Raw genomic sequence first — 23729 nt, 5'->3', positions numbered from 1 at the left:
GTGCCAGGTGCTCCGGAGGGAATGAGCAGAACAGAACAGGGCAATTTGTCGAGTGATCCCTCCTGCCAGCCATTCCCAGCATCAGTAGTTTTAGGGTCTGCAGCGGGGGTCCAGAAAGGCTGTGTGATGGGGAGAGGGGTGCTGGTGCACTGTAGGTGTAGTGCAACTTCTGGGTGATTTGGGCGTGGGGGGGGGGGTCCAGGAAGGCTCTGCACTGGAAGAGAGAGTGGGTGTTTGTGCAGTGCTGTGTATTGTAAGATGGGGGCTCGGGGGCGGGAAGGGGGAGGCTAGGGGTGCTATGTGGGGGTGCCTAAGAAGGATGCAGTGGAGGAGGGAATGGGCATGGGAGGTTGTGAGGGAGGGGTCTCAGGGGCTGTGCATTGTATAGGAGGGGGCGTAATGGGCTGATTTGGGAGGGGGCAGCGGGTCTGTGTTGTGGGGCTTGTGAAAAGGAGAAGACCTCTGAAAGACATGCAGAAACACAACAGCTTCATGGGGAGGAAGAGAAGTGCTTGGACTGCCCGGGGTGAAAAAGATGCATGGAGCAGAGAGGATGTGGCGGGGGGTACAGGGGATTGGTTGCAGAGGAAGAGGACTGCTGAGTAAGAGAGCAACAAGCCCCATCAGGATGGTGGCAGGAGGCTGGCGGTGGGGAGGGGGACTGGGGGAACTGAGGCAGCTGCAAGGGGCAGGATAAGAGGCTGTCGAGTTGAGCAGCAGGTGCATGTCCCTGCAGAACATGGTGTGTGTATTTGAATCCTGCTGTGTAGGTCCTGGCCTTTTATATCTCAAACCCCAGCAAGTGGCTTGTATGTCAAGGATAGGATCCCCCATTTCTAGCCCCCCGCCACCTCGTGCACGCAGGAGAGGCTTAGGGGAAGAAGCAGCAGAAGGCGCTTCACCCTGGAGCAGGAGTGCTGATGCTCTCTTGTTAGGACACAAGGGCCAGTTGGTGCCGTTTTCTTGTGACCGAATGAAGTGGTGTCTGTCTCTGGGCTTGGGGCATGCGCGAAGTCTGGGTTTCCTTTGCTCGCCTGACAGCTGGAGAGTTGCTAAAGGGATTCATTCTAGTGTCCTCAACCCTGCTTCTCCCCAGCACAATGTGTCCTGTCCTTAGGGGCTTGATTTTAAAGCGGCCTGCCTCTGCCTCCCCAGACCCCTCCAAACTTCATTTCAGCTGCTGTGTTTATAGAAGAGGCTCATTTAATTCACATTAACGTGGGCTCTGTGGACGTCTTTTAGCTTCTCTCAAATGTGCAACCTTCCATTTGTAAAGAATATTGCAGCCTAAAAGAAAGGGTGGCGGGTGGAGAGAAGAAACTCAGTGATGCCGGGTCAGAGGTGCCCAGCCTGTTTGGTTCAAGGGCCACAAATGTCATTGTTACAAGCCTGAAGGGCCAGTCTAACAACTCCTAAGACGGGGGTTGTCGTGTACCCCCGGAAGGGCTACAAATGACGCCCCGGTTACAGTAAACATTTTGATGCTACTGTGCTCACTTGTACGTTCACTATTTTACTCACACTACGCGTCGCACGCACTGACAAAGCACTAGTGTAGATGAGCGACTCACTAGGCACTGAGGCACCTGGCCTGGCCGCTAGGTCATGATGGGGTGCACTTCGCAGGCCAAACTGGAAGGCCCTGATTTTTAGAGTCCTGCCCCTCTCCTGAAGCCTAGCAGGTCCTTGCTGATCTCCTGTCCCCCTGGCTGCACCAGGGAAACCACACGTCATGTAGCCCCATGTGCTCCACCTGGGTCCCTAGGCAGTGGCTCCCTTCGGCAGGCAGGGGGACGGGAGATCAGTGCTCCCCTCTTCTCGCTCCGGCAGGGACCCAGGCAGAGCATTCTGCCGTGCTCTCTGCTGGAGCCAGGGCAGGGGAATGCTGCTCTCCTGTCCCATTGGATGCAGCAGGGAGCCTGCGCTGGTCTTGTACTCCGCCTGGGTCCTTAGGCAGCCGCTCTTCTGCAGCCAGCAGGAGGGGAGCCGCAGGCCACTTTGAAAGCCCCCACAGGTGGGAACCACTGTGCTAAATCATGGGCTTCTGTTAGGCTCTGGAAACCATGTTGATGAGTTTGGCGCCTGTTAAAATGTGGCTGGTTCAATTCGGAAGAGAACTAATTTAACCTGAATGCATTGATGCCTGGAGGATAACGTGTGGCTGTTTTCAGTGTCCTGGGGAAGTATCTCATTTGTAGATTGGTAACTATCGCTAATACTGAACACCGACTTATTGGCATTCTCGCTAGTGTGACCTATGGTTAACGTAGGAAGCTGGGAACCAGGGCTCCTGGGTTCTGTTCCTGATTTTACCAGTGACATGCTGTGTGACCTTGCGGGAACACTTGATCTCAGTGCCTCACGTTTCTTACCTATAAAAGAAGAATAATGATGCCCTCTTCCCTCACACAGTGGAACGTGAGGCTTAAATAATTTTGTTGGTGCTTTGAGATCCTCAGATGGAAAACTTTGCATCAGATTAGAAGTGCATTACATTGCTCATCTGATCATGCCTTTGACTCTGGTGTGTCGGGTTCAAATCCTCGGAGTGGGGGAATACTAGATGCTGCATTTAAAGATCCTCCCGTGAATGGCTTGGTCATGGGAATGCAGCACCTTACTGCTTCTAGAGATGGCACCGCTCTGTTCCGGTCAGCTATCACTGGAGACTGCAGGCGCTCCGTGTAATTTACAGCGTTCTGCTCTGCTCTAGGGTGGTGGCCTTTATTTTTCCTTTCACCCCCCACTTGTGTTATTACTGCTGCCGCTATTGGGGCAAGAAAGGTCTCTGAGAGTAGACGTGGTTCTTAGTGACCTCAGCTGCTCTAGAAGCCAGTGGGAATTAAGTGCACTCGGCACCTCACCCCGATCACACCCAAAGTGCATGAGCTCTCTCTAGTTTCCATCCAGTCCAGAAGCTGCGGGCTAGTACAGTGCACTGTTGGATATGCGTTACTGGTATAGGCACAGACACAGCAGCGACGACTGTGTTTCACTGACAGTGTTTTTCTCCAGGCCCAGGGTGGGACTCTAGTCCTCCCTCAGTGTCTAATGTGATACAGTGGATGTCTCACCCCTACATCTAACAGATCTCACCACTAAGATGCTTTCTGGACTCCCTCCCTTTGTTTTCTACTTGTCAGACCTGCTGCTCTTTTTGCTCATAGAATGGATCTGAAATCTTTTTCTGTGCGCAGAGGCTACCTTGTCTGTCCCTGAAAATCTTGTGTAATGACCTGGAGAAGAACTGTTTTACTCTCCATTCATCCAAATATGGTCATCATGAGCCTTTGAGGAAACACTACAAAAGAGATGGGAGGGGAAAATCTCTCTATTAAAAATTGGTTTTATATTTGTAGTAATGCATAGCAAACATCCAGGTGAATGCACAAGATAAATAATTTCAATGTGGAATTTTGTTTCTGTTGATACAGGTTAAACACCCTCCTCTCCATTCATCTCACTTTCACCCCACTCTCCCTCTTTGGCTAGAGTCTAAGCAAACAGTTAAATCTTGCATTAAATAGCCACTACTATCGAATCAAAGATTAGGGTTGCGTGTATGGGAAAAACATAATTTAGACATGTAGAACATTTGACTGCGTGGAACGACAGCACAGAGGAACTCAGCAGCCCTTTCTGCTTTTAAATTGCATGCAGTTAAGAAAGGAAGTTTTGGGGAAGAAGGAAACTAAACACACATGCATGGTGGTTTTAAATACTAAACCCATTCGCCTTATTTTGGCACCTTCTGTATCCCTTACAAGCTTCCTAAATACCGTTAAGGTTAACCGTTGTCTTTGTGTGTTAACCTCCACCAAAACCAGCAGCTGATTCATTCTAAGGAATCTTTTTATCTTCAGGAAACAAATTTGTGTCTGGTATTTACTGTGTTTCTAGGACGGGATTATTTCATGCAACAAAGGCAGGAGAAGCACCTTGCCTCCAGACAGAACATGTGTGATTTATCTTTAAATGCTCTCTGCTGTGTCGCTACAACACCTATGAAAGCAAATGTGAGACAAATTATTAAAATGGCAGATGTTAAGAGAAGTCGGGGAAATAAGCACACTGCAGTTATTCTGCAAGGATGCTCTTCTTTGGTTTGGGGGTTTTGGGTGAGTCACTGCTTTGTGCACGTGCACTTTAATCATTTGAGCACAGAGAAAACTGGCTTTTAGATCCCAGAGTTTGGGCCTGCTCCACTGATGGGGAGTATCTTCACACGTTAGCTGCAGTAGAATCTTTAAAAAGGAAGAAACAGAGTGTCTCTGCCTGGTTCTGTTTCTTTTAACAAAGACTTCAAGTTTCCGAATGTTTGCAGCTCCATGTGTCTCCAGCTTAGTGGCTCCCTTGTAGAAGCTCCAGATGACTATATGTATAAAATGCTGCTGGAACAAATGAGAGCAGCAAGGGCATCTTTTGCCTCTCCTCTGGACACCGAGAAGGCAGAGACCTGACACTCCTGATCCATGACTGAAAAGGCTGGATTAGCAGCCCACACTGAAGATATTGTAAGAATCTTGTGAGCAGCCAGCGTTCCAAAACACTGCTGGCCTTTTCTATACAGTGAACAGAGACATATTTCCATATATAGTCCTATGCTGCCTACCACAGGGTTTCCTGTACTTTTCTCTGAAGCGGCTGGTACTGGGTCACGGTCAGACGGGATACTGGACCAGAGCTGGACTCCGGGTCGGATCCAGCCTGGCAGTTCCTGTATTCTCGATTTGTTAGGGCACAGTCAGACTGTATTCGGCGGCACTCTCTCTCTTATCTGTGGAGTGCAGGAATCGAGCCCTAGGCTCATTCATAAGTGAAAGTGACATTAGCTGACTTTGCTTCCACCTCAGCTGAGGTTAACAGAGCCAGCCATGGAAATCAGCAAAGCCTGTTGCTGCGTTGGGGCTTCTGTTTCATAAATGTCCTGGCTCTAAATATCCCCCCTTCCTTGCTACCCAGAACTCCTGTGCCTCACCGTTCTCCATATTGCAACGAGCACGGCAAAGCTTTCCCTAGTTGCAAGCGGCAAATGTGGCTTCTGGCCGTGTGGCATGTGGCATGGCGGTCTGTCATTGGGCTAAGCGTGTGTCTGTCCAGAGAGTGTGCTTTCGAAACATCTCAAAAACTCGACTGCTATGCACCAACTCCAGAGCTACCGGACGGGGTCTGCTTCCGCTGCGGTACAGAGGGCTGGAGATGGACCAGTTCCCTGAGGGACTTACAACCTGTGACCCTCCCCAGAATTGTAAGGCTGATGCTGTGCATTGAGGGGTGGGAGCAAAAAAATGGAGACGGAGAGTGAGGCGTTTTCCCAGGCTCATCCCAGACGTGACTCCACTGCATGACTGCAAAGAATGGAATTGTTACTTCACTTGGAACCTATCATCATTATTGTTTTATTTGTATTGTGAGAACACTTTGGGGCCAAATGCTGGGCGCTGTCCAAATATAACACAAAGATGACCCCTGCCCAGAAAGGGATTGCAGTCTTTAGACCAGAGACGTCAGGTAGAGGCAACAGAGAGATGGGAGCACAAGGGAACAGCAGCTTGGTGCATTTGGGGGAAAACATTTGTTGACCCAATATGTTTAAACTGTGATGGGTGTGATAGGGCTGGAGTTGCAGCTTGTGCTCCTCTGTCATGCCACAAAACCATTCTCTTGTTCTAAATTAACTTGGAAGGTGTCATCAAAGCATTCCCCAGATTTAGCTTTATTAGAACCCTGCTAAACGCTTTAAAATCCATCCTGAGAAATTGGTGCTAGCTCCCCAGCTTGGTTTGTATTAGCAGGTGCTGTATCGAGGTCTCCTATTACCCAGAGAGATTTGTACAAAGTACTCTGCAGTTTGTTGTCTGGCATTCTGTGAAATGTTCAAACTAAACTCAAAGTAAGTGAGCAAAGCACACCTTGCTGTACATTTGCTTTCCATTTCACTCGCTGAATTGCTAATATGCAAAACCCAGTGACTCGCAAGGAGTCTCCCAGTTGTGAATGCAGTTTGGCAAGGGTCTAGGGTGTCTTGCAGAAGTCTGCAGCCATGCTAGTGCAGGCAAGGTGCAGGGCTGTGCAGACAAAGTGTGGGGGATTGTTTTATTTTTAAATTTGGCAGTTCCTATTTAGACCCTTCTGATTTCCCAGTTTACAGCTGAGCTCCTGACACAGCGGAACATTGTGCTTTACAGTTTAAGGCTGTCTGTGCAGTGTCTACAAAGAGCTAAATTGCTTTCAAAAGTAAATACCATAGTAAAACAGATTAGTGCCTTTTTTCTACTGTTTCTTGGACACAGCTGCCAGAAGCAATACTTGTGTGGCTGGACAATTCAGTTTTCCCCCCAGAAGGCTGGCCCTGGAGTGTGCTGACAGGTTTAATGCTTTGAATCAGTGTTCTCAGTCTGAGCTCTCTGCCTGCCATGTGGTCATATTCTAATTATACTCAGTGTAGTGTTGAACCGAAAAGCCACTACAGGCTATATTAACCTAATTGCATTTAAAGTAACTTGTGTGATCGAGAACTAATGCTAGGCAGTGAGTGCAAACTTGTGGATTTGCAGAGATTAGATAAAGGAAAGTGTTTGTCATAAATCTACGCTCTGCATATCTTTTTCTTTTGTCCCCTGTATCACATAATGTCTTCCACTGTCCTTTTAAGATGTTACCTTGGAGGTGGGAAGTGTATTACCCACTCTTAATGAGTTTCAGACTGGAAAGAAGGCATACATTTTAACAGTGAGAGTAACGATCGGAACAATTGACCGAGGTAAATGGATGGATTCCATTGGTGGAGTCTCCATCACTGACAATTTTCAAATCGAGATGGAATGGTTTTCTGAAAGCTCTGCCCTAGGAATTATTGGGCAGAAGTTCTCCGGCCTGTGCTACTCTACAGGAGGTCGGATTAAATGATCACAATGCCTCCTTCTGGCCTTGGAGTCTGTGGATGTGCGCACACCACGGTAGACTAGACAGGAGTGGGGGCAGCAGACTTCTGTTTTGTTTGGAAAGAGAAAAAATACATACATTTCCTTACTATTTCCATGTTATCTTCTACCTTTTAAAAATTAAAATATCCTCAAGTGAATTTAGGAGCCCAGAAATCTTTTTGCATCTGATGTGTTGCCTTTTTTTGGCAAATGAAACTGCGTAGTCGCAATTAGCTATTTAGCAGCAGCAGGTTATACATTTTGCTATTTTGAGTCCATTTGCTACATTAGGAAAAACAAGACAATCAAGGAAACAAGTGTTGGTGATTCTCTCAGAGAGAGAAATTTTTATCATAGGGTTGAGAATAAACATGAGGGAACTGTGGATGAAGCTGTGCTGCTGTGACTTTTGTGTGTGTGTGAGCTGCTAACCTGACAAGTAAGTCTGAGTAAATCCTTCTCACCAAGCAAATGTTTTAATGGGATGCATAGTCCAGCAGGTTCTGAGATCTTGGTTTGGGTAATGCAGGAAGAATTGTATTGAAGTAGAAGAAATGTCCTGGAAATAGACTTCCATATTTTCTTTTCATTTTGCTTGGCTCTGTGCAAAAGCGAAATACGGCCCTGGTCCCCTCAAAACGAAGAGATGAACAACTCTTTCCGGGCAGGCTATTGTTGATTCCCACCTCCTGAATATATTGTCCTTCATGCTAGTCTTGCCACTTGCTCTCTGGCTCTTTATGATAAGTTTCATTGAACTGATACGGGGTGGAAGATCTTTCAGGGTTTTTAAAGTGAGCGTGGTGTGGCGGTGATTAATGGCCTTTTTCTCCTTATTAACGCACCACTTGGTGACAGCTAAATGTGCCCCCTCGATGCTTTTGTAAAGCAACCGATTTTTCCCTCAAAGCCCATTTATATTTTTCTCAGATTCCTAACTTTATTTTTTAAAGTGTGTGTGTGTGTGGGAAGGGAGGGGATGGCCCAGACGGGAGGAGGTTATTGTACAAACTCTGCTGGGTAAAGAAACTTCTTTTTGTGTCTCTGTCCAATTCCACTGGCCCACTTTTTTTTTTTTTTTTTTTTTTTGAATGGCGCATTTGGAGAGGATTTAAATTTACATGTTAATTTCATGCCCTCCTAAACATTATGGGTTCTCACCCATCAGGCAGCTGTTGGTCAATTGGCTGTGTGTTCGCCAGCTGTTACGATAAATATATAAACAAAGCATATTTCAGCACTAATAACCCCAAGTGGAATTTTACCGTGACTCCTGTTGCACCCCACACACACACACACACACACCCACACCCTTCCTGAAAGAGCTCCTAGGAGGCTGTTTTTTCACGTGTGAGAGGATACAGTGAGAGGGTTCTGGTGTGAAGTTAGCGGAGCTCTCCTCTACCCCTCTGTCTTAATGACTGGGGGGCACTGCTTTTGTGTGTTAAAGTCTGCGATTCCTCCCAGTCTGCTGAATTTATAATGGCAGGCAGATTTCATACTGCTCACTGAATGCATTGTGCTCCAGCAAAAACCCGAGCCCCTGCGCCCCAGCGCCTCGGCGTTCTCATTTACATGACAAAATGGGAGTTTCTGCAGTTTTACCATGGAGAGTTGAGGTATGCGGCGAGAACCCCTGTCTCCAGGCAGACGGGTCACTCCTAACAAACTTCCCTCTTCTAGGGCAAAACTTACACATTCCACTGCTGCCTCCTTCCCATGTGTGTGCCCCCTTCACGGCTGGTCTGAGCCATTCAGATGGGCGATGTCTCTTCCCGTGGGGGGACGCGGTGGTTTTGCATCTTGTTCAGCTGTCCTGCACACTTGCACAGGGCTGGTTCCAAAATGGGGGGAGGGTCAGACGGAGCACATATAAATCCTGTGAGCGTGTGACATACGGCCCACATGGAGGCTGCAGACGCTCAGCAAATCCCAAGGTCCAACCCACAAATTGCACAAATATTCATGCCCAAATACTGTTTCTGGCCAGAGATGCCTTGTTCACTAGAGTTCTTTTCCTCTAGACCTGGATTTACTGGAGGTTGCTCCCAAACCAGGGTGAGGTCCCTAGCCCCCGCTTGTGGGCCCTGTCTAGCTTGCAGGTGTCTAATAAAAACAGTGTGAAGGCTTGTCTACACCACACTTAGAGCGCTGCAGTGGCGCAGCTGTGCCCTTGTAGTGCTGAGTGAAGAGCTGCTCCCATCAGCACAGCTGGTCCGTCTCCCCGAGAGGCAGTAGCTGGAGAAGCCCGTCCGCCAGCACAGCGTTTTCGACACCGGTGGACTTTCCACACGCCGGAGCGCCGTAGTTCTACCGACCCAAGTTGGTGGTGCAGACCGGGTCTGAGGATTTTAACTTCCTCCCGTCTGACAGAAGAGTCTAGTCGCCCAGCTTTCTCCTCTGACGAAATCCCCCTTTCCGCCGCACTGCGGGCACCCGTTCTCCCGCAAGGATGGCAAACTTAGTTATGTTGTGCTCACTGTTGCTTAGTGGTTCAAGCTGTAATTCTTGAGCCAAATCCTGTTGTGTCATGTAGAACTAACTGCCTAATCTGTTGCATTCATTAACAGGCTTAGTTCATTGTGAGGCTCCATGTTCATACAGCGTTTTAAGGTCCTTGGATGAAATGTTCTGTGCGCGCAGTGGTGTTTGTTAGCTGTCTATATGGCACTGGGTTTGCAGTGCCCTGACACCATGGGAGCCTTGAGCGCCATTTTTAGCCCTTGCTTGCTTTCTCTTTGTAATGAGATGACTCTGGAAAGGCTCCTCTTCCTCAGAGGCACAAGGTTTGTTTTAATCACAAAAGCAACAGCTGTCCCTCACTTCAGGGGGAGCCACTGATTGGGTAACTGACCGTAGATCACAGGTGGCCAGTGTGGACAGGGGAGGGAAGGAAGATGCGGGAGAAGTTGGTGCTTGAGGAAACAGATAACATTTTGGTTCTTTTGTCCCATGTTCACAGCTGCAGTCTATTCGTTTCATTTTGTTCTGCGAATGTCTGACCCGGAGCTGCGCCAGCAGGCACTGTGTGGGAGCTGATGTAGTGTGTGCTGCCTGCCTGGCCATTTGCTCTGTCTCCCTTGTGGAAGTGAAGCCCTGCATTTGCTCTTTCATCTCCTGCAGGACAGACTTCTCAATAGCTCCCGTCACCTTAGGAACTGTTTTGTTGTTGGGATTCCAAGCAATGCATACATCACCCATCTGTAGCCCTGGGCCTGCAATTTCAAAAGCTGCCTTCATCCAGAGAGCTCCTCTCTAGGAACCATGGCATGAATTGTCTTGGAGTCCATCCGTAACAGTGGTTCTCAATCTCTTTTCATTTGCAGACCCCTAACAATTTCAAATGGAAGTTTGGACCCCTCTGGAAATTTTAGACATACTCTGTGGACTCCAGGGGTCTGCAGAGAATAGGTTGAGAAACACTGCGCTGTAACACTTGGAGGCAAATTTCCTGAGTCTTTTTTGCTGCTCCGCCGCTGATTTGCAGAATGGCATTGGGCAAGTCACTTCCCACTCTGTGCCTCAGTTTCTCCTTATGTAAAATGAGGGTAGCACCTACCTCATTGGGAGCAGTTGGTGAGGCTTAATTCATGGTTGTAAAATGCTCTGAGATCCTCAGGTGACCGGTGTCAGAGGAAGGTAGAGTGTTAATCAGTAGAAGTTCTAGCCTTTCCATACAGAGACTGGTATCCAATGGATTGCAGGAGATGTATATTAGGAATTGCAAACTTTGTCATGTACTTGCTTTTAAAGAATTGCTTTAGCATAATTTCCTGGAAGGGAACTGCAGGAGATTCCCCCCCTCCCTCCCGGAAGTTTTGCAAGAGACGTTAGCAGAGCTTCGTGGAAAGCAACAGCAGGGACGTGTGAGTTTAAAATCAGATTAGACAACAGGGACTGTTGGGCTTTATTGTCCACAGAGAGCTTTGTCTGCTGAAGCCAGCTATTGCAGGGATGTTGCCGTGTTACACCACTTGCGCTGCTATATGGGAGTTAAGGTTCTTGAGTTTGATTCCTTGCTCTGCTGCTCATGCAGCACATTTCTCCAGGACATCGTTTTCTGCCTGTAAAATGGAAATATTTTCTTCATGTGACGTGGTTTGTAAAGTTGCAGTTGCTTGGGTGAAAAGCACTATGGAAATGCAAAGTGCATTCATCTTCCAGCAGGTGCAAAGGTGTTACATGTGTATTTATGGAGACTACAGCACTTCTGTGCAATATTAAAATGAGCATAAAGAAGTTTGTGATCCATTCAGTTTTTAGAACTATACTTTATTAGGAGAGCACCGGGGAAAGAGAGGGCCCTTGTTAGAGTTACGGAGCACGTAGCCGTTTTCAGAAAAAATCAAATGGTTTTAAAGATGTATCTCAATTAAAAAATGAGATTCCATTGCCCATTTGAGAAGCCAATCTGAAATTCACATTGCTCTTCCTGCTTGTTCTGCTGCTGCTGTTTCTATCCTGGAATTGACACTTGGATTTCAGTAGAACCCGAGACACGGTGTCGGTGAATATGGGCAAGGGGATGCGGGATAGAGGCTGAAGCTAAGAGCCCCATTTCCTATGGATCTTGAAATTGCACTGGCAGCTCCAACTCTGTGTCCAGTTGACCTAGACACCAATTGATCATCCAGATGGAGAGCTCCAACCATCTTCTGCGTCACAGTCCCTTACAGCTGGCTACAGACCTGACCAGAGTGCGGGAAGCAGAGGGAATGAGGCTGCTGGATGAAGATTAGCCAGGTGGAAAGGCACAGTGAGAAGAGTGGACAGATGATCTATGGGTGTAGCCCCTGGGAGGAGGTGGGGACCTGTTCATGTACTATTTTATAACCATCTAGAGTCCAGGGATGCCATCAGCTTAGAAATCACACTTTCCTTCTGGGGTGTCCGTGCTGCTGCCCACATTGGAGTATCTGGGCCCTCTCCATGTAAAATCAACAGCAATAGCGAAGTCCTTAGTGAGCTTCGTGGGGCCTCTACTCTGGTGCTTCCCCCTCTCTGGGATTAAAATGCCACTTGGGGTTGGGATTTAGTTTTGTGGGGTGCCATTATTTTCAGATGTTGTTCAGTTCCTTTTTGGGGCTGGTCGAGGCTTTGGAGCAGAAAGGAGGTTCTTTTGTACCCTCTGTTGCTTTTTTTCAAAATTATTTTTCTTCAGTCTGTGCATTTACAGCACTGCCTGGGGAGTCCGTCTCCCCTGGCTGTGATTGGTTGTTCTGTTTAACACAGCAGAGGTTGAGAAAAATGGTTTGGTCCAGAGATAAAAAAGGAAAGTGCATTTATTGGGACTTAACACTCCTCCGACCCTTAACGTCTTTGACAATTAATTAAAAGTACAACAGTTAATACAGTCAATATCGAAAGAAAGCTAACAGCAGCCCTGTGAGATTTAACTGTCAAATACCCATGCAGCACAGACTACCTAAGAGATTTCCTGCTTTTCCTAAATCTCTCTCCTATGGCAGTGACGTGGGAGGATGTAGGGCAAAGTGCTTTACCTTCAAACCACCTTTCTCTTCTCCACTAGGTACCGGGTTGGCAGCACCCCTTTAAGATCAATGCAGCTAATGCATATAAATAAATCAGCCTGTAATTGCAGCAAAAATCTGCCTGAATTTGATTCCTTCCACTACGCAGAGTTATTGCTGGCGGCTGCATTCTTACCTAGCTTCGAGTGGAGAAGGAACAAACCTCAAGATAAAAACACTAGCAATCAGAAAGTGTAAAACAGTAGCCCCTGAGGTGTGCAGATTGAACTAGCTAGTCATGTTGTATGGTGTCCAGGAAATCTGTGCCAGCGTTTCATGCCTTGTACAGTCAACGTCCATGTCTTTCAGGTTTTTTCCCTGGGGAGTGCTCCTCATTTGGTTAACACCTTCTCTTAGCATGCCCCGCCCCAAATCTTATTAGCAGCTAAGGAGCGTTTATCTTTTGTGCACAGTCACTTGAGACTCTGATTCACTTGGCCTTCCCACCTGTGCAAGGAACAGCTTCGCTACAGGCCTGCTGGAGAGAGCCGTGTTTCTGGATGCAGGAGTTCAAAGTGGGATTGCCTGGGTTCTAATCCCAGTTTTCCATTGGCTCTGTGTAGCCTGAGGCCAGTTGGATGAAGTTCAGCGTCTGACGGGAAGTCAGGAACCTAGAGATGATGCATACAGTGCCTCCCGTGGGTGCATCGAAGGCTGTGGAATAGCTGCCTTCGCCTTTATAATTAGACTTGGTCGTGCTGAGCAAATAAATGAAAAGCTTAGAACGAGAGAGAAACCAAGGAGAGTCCTGTAGCACTTTAAAGACTAACAAAGTTAATTTCTGCAGGGATAAGCTTTCGTGGGCTGCAACCCACTTCATCAGATGCAAGGAATAGAAATCAGATGGGGGTGTATATATATACATCCAAGGGTAAGGAACAGCAATGGGGAGAGTAGGTGTTAGCAAAGTCCATTCCGTTAGACACAATCTCTCACCGTAGTCCGTATAATATGTCGAGAGGTTGCTCCTGAGATTGTGAGCTCGTTGGAGTCTGTCTCTGATGCCTGCCAAGCGCCCAGCATGCCACTGGGTGCTAATAAAGTCAGAGTTCCCAGAAAGAGCCTCATTTCTGTTCCCCGGAGCACAGGCCAGCCTCCTACTTCCGTCGTTCAGAGCAGGGTTCCTTCCCCGTTGGTTGCTTTTTGCCTGTAAATCAGGCCGGGGACAGTGTTCCGGGAGAGCGGGGCTAGACGGATTCCTCTCTGTTTAGCGGGACAATAGCTGGCTCTGCGGTGGGGAGCTGCCTTGGGATTGCAAATGGCGCCTTCTCCACCAGGGCTCTGACACTGAACTCTCTGTGACCTGGCTGGGAAACAGCCCCCGAATTCTGTTCGCAGGAGCAGGCCGGGGTTCAGAGTTTGATCCCAAGTAAATAGTCACCCTGGGATTTGAAAACCTAAAGAGAGAAACATGCCTGGTGTAAAATGCCTGTAGTTTCTTTTTCTTTTCACTTGTAAAATGTTACAAATGTCCTGTGTTGCAGAACTCCCCCTGTGACATGGAGAGACACAATCCCCTTTGCTTTTGCTATAAAACATCCTCTAACTTCCACCTGGGGCTGCGAGGTGAGGAGTGGGAGTGGATCCAAGCAATTAATGTGGCCGGTAACTTCTGCTGCTACTGTAGGTCTCCTGCTCTCCTTGTCTGGGGAAGGGGTTTGCCGCTGGGCATTTATCCTTAATCCTCTGGATCTAACATCCACGTCTGCTATTTATCAGTCAGAATCTGAAGAACCATTGTCGGTAATTACTGGTATTTATCAGTGTTTATCATCGGTATTGGTAACATTATTAAATCATGGTTTGAGGACTCCAGTAACTCAGCTAGAAGTTCGGGGTCTATCACAGGAGTCGGTGGGGCAGGTTCTGTGTCCTGTGATGTGCAGGAGGTCAGACTAGATCAGTGGTTCTCAATCAGGGGTACGCAGGGATCCTCTGGGGGTACATCAACTCATCTAGGTATTTGCCTAGTTTTACAACAGGCTGCATTAAAAGCACCAGCGAAGTCAGTACAAACTAAAATTTCACACGGACAATGACTTGTTTATACTGCTCTATAGACGATACACTGAAATGTAAGTACAAGGTTTATATTTCAATTGATTATTTTATAATTACATGGTTAAAAATGAGGAAGTCAGCCGTTTGTCAGTACGAGTGTGCTGTGACGTGTATTTTTATGTCAGCTTTTGTAAGCAAGCAGCTTTGAAATGAGGTGAAACTTGGGGTACGCAAGACAAACGAGACTCCTGAAAGGGGCACAGCCGTCTGGAAAGGCTGAGCCACTGGGATGATGATGGTCTCGTCTGAGTCTATTACTTACTACTGCTAATAGTGTTCCTTATGGCAGTGTCCAAAGATCTCCATTGTGCTAGGTGCTGTACAAAGACGTGAAGAGAGACGGGACTACTGACGTGGATACAGCCACTCGTGCGTCAAGGCTTCATGTGAGAGCTGGGGAAAGGAAAGGCTTTGCGAATGTTTAAGTAAAATCTATTCAGGGGCCTCCGAGCTCCCATTCCCATCTGCTTCCCGCTTGGCAGGCATCCACGTCACACACATTCCCCACTGCAGTTGTCGCTGCTCGAGTCCGCTCAGTGGCCATGTCAGCAGAGAAGCGAAGGGAGAGATGGACCATGCGCCCTCCTACAGAGAGTTCCTCTAACCTGGCTCGGGCAGGCTGACGGGGACGTAATGGGGGGACCTTGTGCCTGCTCTGTGAAGAGGGCTGTCGTCCTGAGGCGTCTCACTAGTGTAGCCGTTTGCTGCACCAGGCGCCTTTGCTAATCCAGGTGCATGGCAAGGCAAACTAGGGTGTGGGGGCTAGTGGAAGCGGGGGGCTGAGGGGTGCTTGGCTTTCTCTGAAAGTCCCGTTCCCGCCGTGCCTTCCGTCTCCGTCTATGGTCTGGGGCAGTATCTCTGCTGTTGCAGGGTGCTGAAATCTGCTGTTCTCTGGGGCACTGGCATTCATTGCTGAGGCCGACTGGTAAAATTTCTGTTCGCATTCAGGCTGTTGGAGAGGGTCTTTGTTCTGTGCGAAAGTCACAGCGGTCCCTAGACCCGGGCAGCGTGGCCCTCCTGCTGCGAAACAGGGTGCGGCTGGCCCGCTTGCAAGCTCCTGGGATTGTTTTTATTTAATCCACCCGGTTAATTACGAACGGGACTGCAGGACTTTCGGATGCAAAGCCTGACACTTGCATGCTGCGCCTCGAGCAGGCCCCTTCTAGCTTTCCGCTGACGGCAAAGATGGATTTATTTATGGGGCCCACTTCTCTATGGTTTGCTAAATGATGTCTCCCTCCATCTCATTCTGAGAACCATTGAGGCTTCAGCCCCTCCGCCGCCGTGCGTGGCTTGGGAGTTGACAGGTCCGGAGTCTATTTATAGGGCTGTCCTTCTAACAAAGCATTCCATTTGTCATAGCCCAGCCTGGATCGTGTTTAACGTTCCCTTCGCTGCCTTGCAGCTGAGCAGACATGCCTCGAGGCAGAACAACGGGTTGGCTTCTCTGCATTCTTGTGTTGGCAAGTGCCAGCCGATGGAGTGGCATCACCGGAGATGTTTGGGGAAAGATTCCAACAGGAGAATTTCCTGCTGGGAATTAGGCCGGGGTGGGTGGTTAAGTGTTAGCCTTCCAGTTTTGTGGTTTATCTTGGTATCAGACGTCAGTAATCGCACGTGCCTCAAACACTCCGTTAGGTTGTCGTCAGGCTTGTGGAAGGGGATGGTTCTTGGCAGAAATGCAGGGTTGCACTTGACCTTCCAACCACCGATGAATGTTCCGTCTTGCAGAAGTAGTGCCAGGAGGGCTTTGGGGACGGACGCTGGCTACTTGCATAGAATGATGAGTTCTTCTGTGCAGAGTGTAAAAAATAAGTATGCAGCTTGGAAAAATTCCTGCATGCTTTCAGACTCCTTAAGATAAGCACTGGTACAGCTGGTCCCCCGGCACCCAAGATAACAGTGCTGCCCTGGGTTCCCACTCTGTAGGTCTGAGTAGAGGTTTGTGTTTTGAGTGTGCTTGTGGGCGCAGGGCATGTGGCTGGGAGCCAGGACTCCATCCCCAGTTCTGCCACCATCTTGTGTGATCCTGGACAAGTTGCTATCCCTTGGTGCCTCAGTTTCCTCATCTGCAAAATAGGGATAATTACCTACTGCGTGGGGAGTTTGAGTGCTAGGTGCTCTGAGATGCATGGGTGAAAGGCACCCAGAAAGGAAGCAGTCAGTGTCAGACTGATACAGTGACAGGGCTTGGCGGTTGTAGAGAGGAGGGGCCCAGTGACCAGAGAAGCTTCTTCCTTCTCTAGCTGCTCTGAGCCCAGTTCTGAAGTGGTGACCACCCCTTGCAATGCTGTTACCTCAACACGGCTGTAAAAATAACTTGCACTCACGTCTCCTGCTGCTCCCCACGTCCGGAATGCAGAGAGACTGAAACGGAGGAGAAAGAACACCACACGAGGGAAAACAAACCTGTCGTCTGAGAACTAGACGCTCTCTTGGGTGCTGCTCTTGTACCCCAAAGCTCTCTCTGGAATTCCAGCTTCACAGTCCCTGGCTGCTTCTCCGTTGTGGTCTCTCCTGATCTGACCTTCCCAATGTCTCTTGTTCCGTAGCTGCAGGCACTTACCTGCCACCCCTGCAGCAGGTATTTCAAGCACCGCGTCGGCCCGGGATAGGAACCGTAGGGAAGCCGATCAAGCTCTTGGCCAACTACTTTGAAGTGGACATTCCCAAGATCGACGTTTATCACTATGAAGTGGATATCAAGCCCGATAAATGTCCGCGCAGAGTCAACAGGTAAGGCAAGTATTCAAGGATTCAGCACTCTTTCCCGACTCAGCTCCCTTGTGCAGAAGCACCAGTGAATACTGTTCCCTTCCCGGGGGGTGGAGAAGTACCAGAGTGAAGCTTCTGTGACCTCTGGTCCCTCCTCACGCTGGGATGTGGAACTGAGCGTGTGGATGTTTCTGCTGTAACTGCCCGTGCCCAAAACTGTGTGAAACTCCTGAGAGCTATTTGCAAAATCTCCAGGAGTTTTTTGCCACCTTTGTGAAGTTCAGTGGCTAACGTGACCTGGCTGTGGGAACATGAAACGTCACCTTTCCCCAGCAGAACTGATTTTTCAAACACTGGCCCCATCAGCATGAAAACTGGGTCAGGTTTGAATTTGGAACAAGATGCAAAACATTCGAGATTCCACCATGATGATTTTACTCCCCTCTAATTGCAGCGTGGCTTGTGACACGTGGATTACTTTGTTCTGGAGCTGTGCTACACCCGGCCGGGGGAGCAGTGGGAATCCTTCTAGCGCGGCTGTCTAACAGCATCCGTGTTCGCGCTAGAGTAGACACTGAGAACACACCAGCTCCAGCTGCATTTCTTCTTGGATGTAGCTAGCGCGCTCTGTCTAAGCCTTCCTGTGCCGAATGATGCGGGCATTCCCCCAGCTGCACAGATGGCTGACACGTCGACCTGTAGAGTCCCAGCTTTCCCGTGCAGCGCAGCGTTTGTTCCTGGCCCTGATGGCTCGGGAGATATTGGCCCGTAATACTGTCCCCGGTCCCTCGGAGCAGCTGTGCTATTTTGGCAACAGAGACAGACTTAAAAATAGCAAACCCCAGACGTTGGGCCAGTGTGATTTCTTGACCACCCCCCCCCCCCCAACATATTTAATTCAGAGCTTGGGAGACCAATGAGCAGATGCTGCTGCTGTTCCCTGGCCATTTGGCAGCTTGTCTGTGTGTAGACACTTGTAGCTGTCCTCGACCCTTGCGGGACGCTCCCTGGGGCTGCAGGTGCACGTCCCACATACCTTGTAACCCTATTATGCTGTTGCTGATTTCACAAGATACCGGGCAAGGCGCACACCTGTCTATCTGGGGGCTCACGGGGTGCTTCTGATTGTTTCACAGCTGAGGCTCTTGGGACAGAACAGGTCATATAAACATGACTGTACCTGGGCCGTCTCATGATCTGAGAGCAGCACCACAGGCAGGTCAGAAACAACCAGCAAAAGAAATGATCCAGTTAGCTTTGCTTTTCTCTCCTTTTTCTTTTCCCTGCCTCTTGCCCCCCCTTCTCTCTGTAGGGAGGTTGTGGAATACATGGTGCAGCACTTCAAACCTCAGATCTTTGGAGATCGGAAGCCGGTGTACGACGGGAAAAAGAACATCTACACGGTCACTGCCCTGCCCATCGGAAACGAACGGGTGAGCACGGGGAGCAAACGCTTGGGGCGTGGCCCAGCCAGGGGTACTCCAGGCTTCCTGGGAGCACAGTGTCCAGAGAGGTCGAATGAGGGGATGCTCCTGGCTCTCGAGAACAAAACAAAGGGTGCATAGGGGTGGGGCGAGAGGCCCTGTTCACGAAGCATGTATCCAAGGAGTTCGACCCACAATTACCATGACGCAAGGGAAGGGTCATGGTATCGTTTTGCTGATGAGGAGACTGAGGCATGGAGGTGGCTATTTGCATTCTCTTGCTGCCTAGAGATTGCCTAGGCTAGTGGCACTAACTGAGTCTCGGGTCCTGGTGTGTTGGGCTGTGAAACACAGCAGGAGGCGCTCCCTGCCCTGCAGAGCTTACAGTCTGAGTAGATGACCCGCAGCAGGCAGGAGGGGAAATGGGAGGCATGGAGCGACCGCCCAAGGCCACACAGCAGGTCAGTGCTAGAGCTGGGACGAGGACCCGGGACTCTCGGTCCCTGCTGTGTTTGCTGGACCAGGCTGCTTTTCGAGGTATGTTTCTTCAAGGTAGAAAGTCGTACGCCCGGAAGTGTGTGTGTGTGTGTGTGTGTGTGTGTGTGTGTGTGAGAGAGAGAGTCAGAAGGCTGCTGCAGTCTGGCTAGCAGCATCCTAATGACTTATCTTCCCCCCTCTGTTCCTCTTCCTCCGCTCTTGCCCCAGGTTGACTTTGAGGTAACGATCCCAGGGGAAGGCAAGGACAGGATATTTAAGGTCTCCATCAAGTGGATGGCGATCGTGAGCTGGCGGATGCTCCATGAAGCCTTGGTGAGCGGGCAGATCCCTGTCCCGCTGGAGTCTGTCCAGGCGCTAGATGTTGCCATGAGACACCTGGCTTCGATGAGGTACTCGGCTGCCCTGGGTGCGTGCGGCAGGGGGAGTGATGCGTTGGGAGGAGAAGTGGCGGAGTCCGGGGGAGAGCTGGCGATATAGTGGAGTGCGGATGAGAGCGGACGTGCGTGGGCTGGAGGGATGTTGGAGGTGCTGTCACACGTCTGCTGGCTTGACCGGGGATCGCAGCAAAGTGGGTGTGGGTGGAAGTACAGGACTTCAGTTGGCAGTATCGAGAGAAGGCAGGGAAGTGTTCGGAGGCCAGAATTTCCAGCCCCGAGTGCCTCGCTTTTATCAGCTGTCTGTATTTCGCCACCTCAGTTAGTGGCCCCGAGTGCCATCCACCGCCCTGACTGACTTAGAGTGTAATTACCTCAGGGCAGGGACCACCCTTATTGTTCTCTGCGTGCAGCACCTGGCGCAGTGGGGTCTTGGCCGTGACTAGGAGCCCTAGGTACTACTGCGATACAAATAATGGGACTTCATTTTGGCACCTGTGCATGGATTTAGGCGGCTAAACTAGACAGGTTTTTTCCAAGCTATTTCACGGGCGTGGAGGCTGCTTTGCAGTCCCTGTTCCCGCACAGCCGGTTGCTAACATCGTTTTGAATAACGTGAGCCTTGTTCCTCTGGCTTGCAGGTACACCCCTGTGGGCCGTTCCTTCTTCTCCCCACCAGAAGGCTACTACCACCCTCTGGGAGGGGGCAGGGAGGTTTGGTTTGGGTTCCATCAGTCCGTCAGGCCTGCCATGTGGAAGATGATGCTCAACATTGACGGTAACTCCCCTTCAGGGCTGGCAGACTCCAGCTTGCCCCGCTAACGTGCACCCTCTCTCGTGGACTTGTCCTTCTGCTCAGGTGCCTCGGCGCCGGTCCCTGCTCACCTGCCGGGGTCTGGCGCTGGGCAGACGGCGGCACACCTTCCTGCAGGGGTGGGGTTTGTTTTTAGGGGGCATCAACGCTGAGCAGAGCCTGGGTCTGCAGACTGGTGCTGAAAGCAGCCGTGTCAATGCTGGGGCCTGGGCTCCGAAGCCCGGGGCGGAGGGCAGGGTCCACAGCGCGCGCGCCAAGCCGAGCTGCAGTGTCCGCCCAGCGGGTTTTAACGCCGTAGCACGAGCCGAAGTCTGTGGGTCTCTGTGCTGGGGGCGGCTGCTTCGTGTAGACGTGTCTCCCACGGTGCTCGTTACAGGAGTGTTCTAATAGCTGCTGAGGACCATGGAAAGGATGGACCTGGGGGGAGCTTTTCAGAAGGGCTCAGCGCTGGCTTGACGGCACCTATTGAATTGGTGGGAGCGTCCCTGCTCTCGTCAGTAGAGGCAGTGCCAGTAGGATGCTAAATGCAGGCTGTGACCTGCTGGATACTTGTCTGGCGACGAGGATCCGCACCAGGAGAAGCCAAATCTTCTTCCTGTCGCTTCGGGCAGGTTTTTGTGCGTTTGCACCCTGCCCACCACAGTGGGGCCGGGCTTCTCGCTAGCGAGGATGTGCCTCCCAAGTGGCCGGTGGGTGCAGGGCTGGGTCGGGTGGCGCGAGGGTGTGGGGGTAGGAGCTCATTCTGTCCTCGTGTAGGAGGTTTGTTCGGCTGTCGGATCGTCTCCCCTGGGCAATGCGGGAAGCCCAGTTGCTTGGGACAGTGGAAGCTAGGCTGAGCAGAGCGTGGGGAGATTGCGTGTAGGTGGTGACCCACCTTGGCTGCGGGGAGGGCCCGAGATGTCGCCCGTTCTTACTCTCTTTAAAGAGAGAGGCAACATCTCTGTGTCTGGTGCCCTCCAGTGTCTGCGACAGCCTTCTACAAAGCCCAGCCCGTGATCGAGTTCATGTGCGAAGTGCTGGATATCCGGAACATCGACGAGCAGCCGAAGCCCCTGACGGACTCGCAGAGGGTGCGCTTCACCAAGGAGATCAAAGGTAAGGCATGGGACACTCTGGCAGCAAAGCGTGGGCTGCTGTCCTGGGGCTGGGTGGGTGTTCAGATCCCAAGATGCTTCCTGCATAGGATGGCTTCGGGGGAGGACTCTGGCCTGGGACTCGGGAGACCTGGGTCCTGATCCCAGCTCTGCCTCGAACTCCCTGTGACCTTGGGGAAGTCATTTCATTTCTCCCCCCACCTGTAAAATCTGGAGGTTGTACAGATGGACTCTTTCACCCTGAGCTCTCTGGCATCTTCTTCAGTGGCAGGCAAACACGTGCCTCAGAGGGCCTGTTTGTCGATAGGCCAAGTCTCCAAAGGGTCAACTCTTTATTGAAATGCCTGGTGCAGCGCCTGACATTTATCAGAGATTTGCTGTCTCTGTCTGTCTGTCTGTCTCGCATTAGGTTTGAAAGTAGAGGTGACCCACTGCGGGCAGATGAAGAGGAAATACCGAGTGTGTAACGTTACCAGGCGACCAGCCAGTCACCAGACGTAAGGCGGGTGGGAAAATGCCCTTGGAAAAATCTAAGCCATTCTCTTCGTTATTTAGCAGCTGCTGGGAGCGTTGGTGAGATACAAAGGGCAAAGTCGAGCATGTGACGGTAAAGGAGGCTGTGGTGCTCAGTGCTCTGCAGATGTTCCACGCAGAGGGACTTGCTTGGCTCCATATAGCGTGCTATAAATGACAGGAGCAGGATGCACCGGAGTGGGAGTGAAAGGATGCTCTTATGCTGCTCGGCGGCATGCCACAGAGGGCGTGAGCCTGCTCGCTGTCAGTCGTTCCAGTTTGTATCTCTTTGAATTTGACTTTGTACCTGGTCAAAAATAGACACTGGAGAACAGAAGGTTTGCTCAGGAGGTAAATTAATCCCTGAAATTATTTGCGCCCGTAAGCACGCAAGGCATGTTGCACACAAGTAGAGACAGTTCCTTCCTTAGAGAGCTTCTCTAGAACTCCCCAGCCCAGCTACGTTTCGCCAGCAACCTGTAAAATGCACCAGGCAAGACTTGCGGAAGTCCAGTGTTGCTCCAGATCTTTGGGTGCGAGGGGAGCTCCGCACTGGGAACTGACAGCGAATGGGTCCAGTTCTCTGTGAGTGATTGTGTTAAATGGGAATTGTATCAACTCAAACACCTTTTTGGTTGCTGTTTTCTCCTTGGTGTCCCCTGCATTGTAGCTAGAGCTGGTCAAAATACTTTTGTTGAAACGTTTTTGATGAAAATGTAAATGAAGGTTTTTGGGGGGTGAAGGTTTTTGGTTTCTGAAAACTGAAATCTGTTTGCTGAAATGATTTTTGAAAAGCGAAACTTAAAATACATTGGAAACACTGGGGAAAACACTTCGTTCACAATTGCCTATGAAAAATAATTAGCACTTTTGGGCCAGCCCTGGGTATAGTTCTGATGCCTTGGGGCTGTTTCTGAAACTTGGACTCCTCAGGAAACTGGAAACATCCAAGGCAAATAGGTGGGAAGAACAGCTCCAAGTGCAGGCAGCGGCTCTTTCTTTCCCAGCAGATCTCCCAGGTGCCTCCCCTTTAGCTCAGGGAATCCCTTTCTGGACACTGCTGGGCCGAGCATCCCTGCCAGTGTGTTTTACTGCCCCAGCTGCCTCCCCCTCTTCCTTTGGTCTCCTTCCTTCCAAAACCCCTGCCAAGGACTTTCACTTGACATTTTGACCGAGGCATAGTCAGTTCTGAAATAATGTGATGCCTCCTCTGGGCCTTTGTTTGGCTTTCTAATGATGTCCGCATTAAGAGTATCGGGTTGACTCCGGATTCTCCAGAAGCTTTTTATGGAGCTGGGAAACAACTGGTGCAGGTGGAGTTTGTGTCCCCTGCATTCCTGCCCTTGGTTAGGCAGCACCATTTAATTCTGTGCCGCTTAGCAGCACGGGTTCGTTTTTTGCTGCATCTGGAGTGTCGCACCTCCCCGCGCCCCTTTAGCCCTTCAAGAGTCACCATCCTGTTGCAAGAAGGGATAAACTGGGGACTTTCCTCTTGAGCCCAGCTGTGCTGCTGCGAAGGGCAGCCGAGCAAATATAAATCCTACTAACCACCAACGTGGCCGTATGTATGTGCCCAGCAATGTGACATGCAACGTGTCTGGTAAGACAATGATTTCCCTGGTTAGCTTGTTAAATCTGTGCTTGATTTGTGGACCTCAGAGCAACCCAAGGACCAGAATATTCCTGTGCAGACTTAATCTATGGCCACCTCTTTGCTCTCTCTTCTCCATCATTTATTGGGTTATGTTTGTCTTAGATACTCAGGTGCTTTAGACCCCA

At 50.0% G+C, this 23729-nt stretch overlaps 1 protein-coding gene across 1 annotated transcript in view; it reads left to right on the top strand.

The window, feature by feature from the left end:
- Positions 1–23729, top strand: part of LOC137143749 (protein argonaute-1) — a 42956-nt gene that overhangs the window by 830 nt on the left and 18397 nt on the right. The window contains exons 2-7 of the mRNA XM_067533720.1: positions 17071–17254; positions 18546–18666; positions 19363–19544; positions 20171–20307; positions 21304–21438; positions 21847–21934. Coding sequence (XP_067389821.1) covers positions 17071–17254; positions 18546–18666; positions 19363–19544; positions 20171–20307; positions 21304–21438; positions 21847–21934 — 847 coding nt within the window. The remainder of the gene's footprint in view (positions 1–17070; positions 17255–18545; positions 18667–19362; positions 19545–20170; positions 20308–21303; positions 21439–21846; positions 21935–23729) is intronic.

The sequence above is a fragment of the Emydura macquarii genome, unplaced genomic scaffold (genome assembly GCF_026122565.2).
Source record: "Emydura macquarii macquarii isolate MOO-44397 ecotype Brisbane River unplaced genomic scaffold, CSIRO-AGI_Emac_v2 contig_3348, whole genome shotgun sequence".
In the NCBI taxonomy this organism is placed as follows: Eukaryota; Metazoa; Chordata; order Testudines; family Chelidae; genus Emydura; species Emydura macquarii.
Note: the sequence above shows the minus strand (reverse complement) of the source record. Positions and strands in the feature narration are given on the sequence as shown.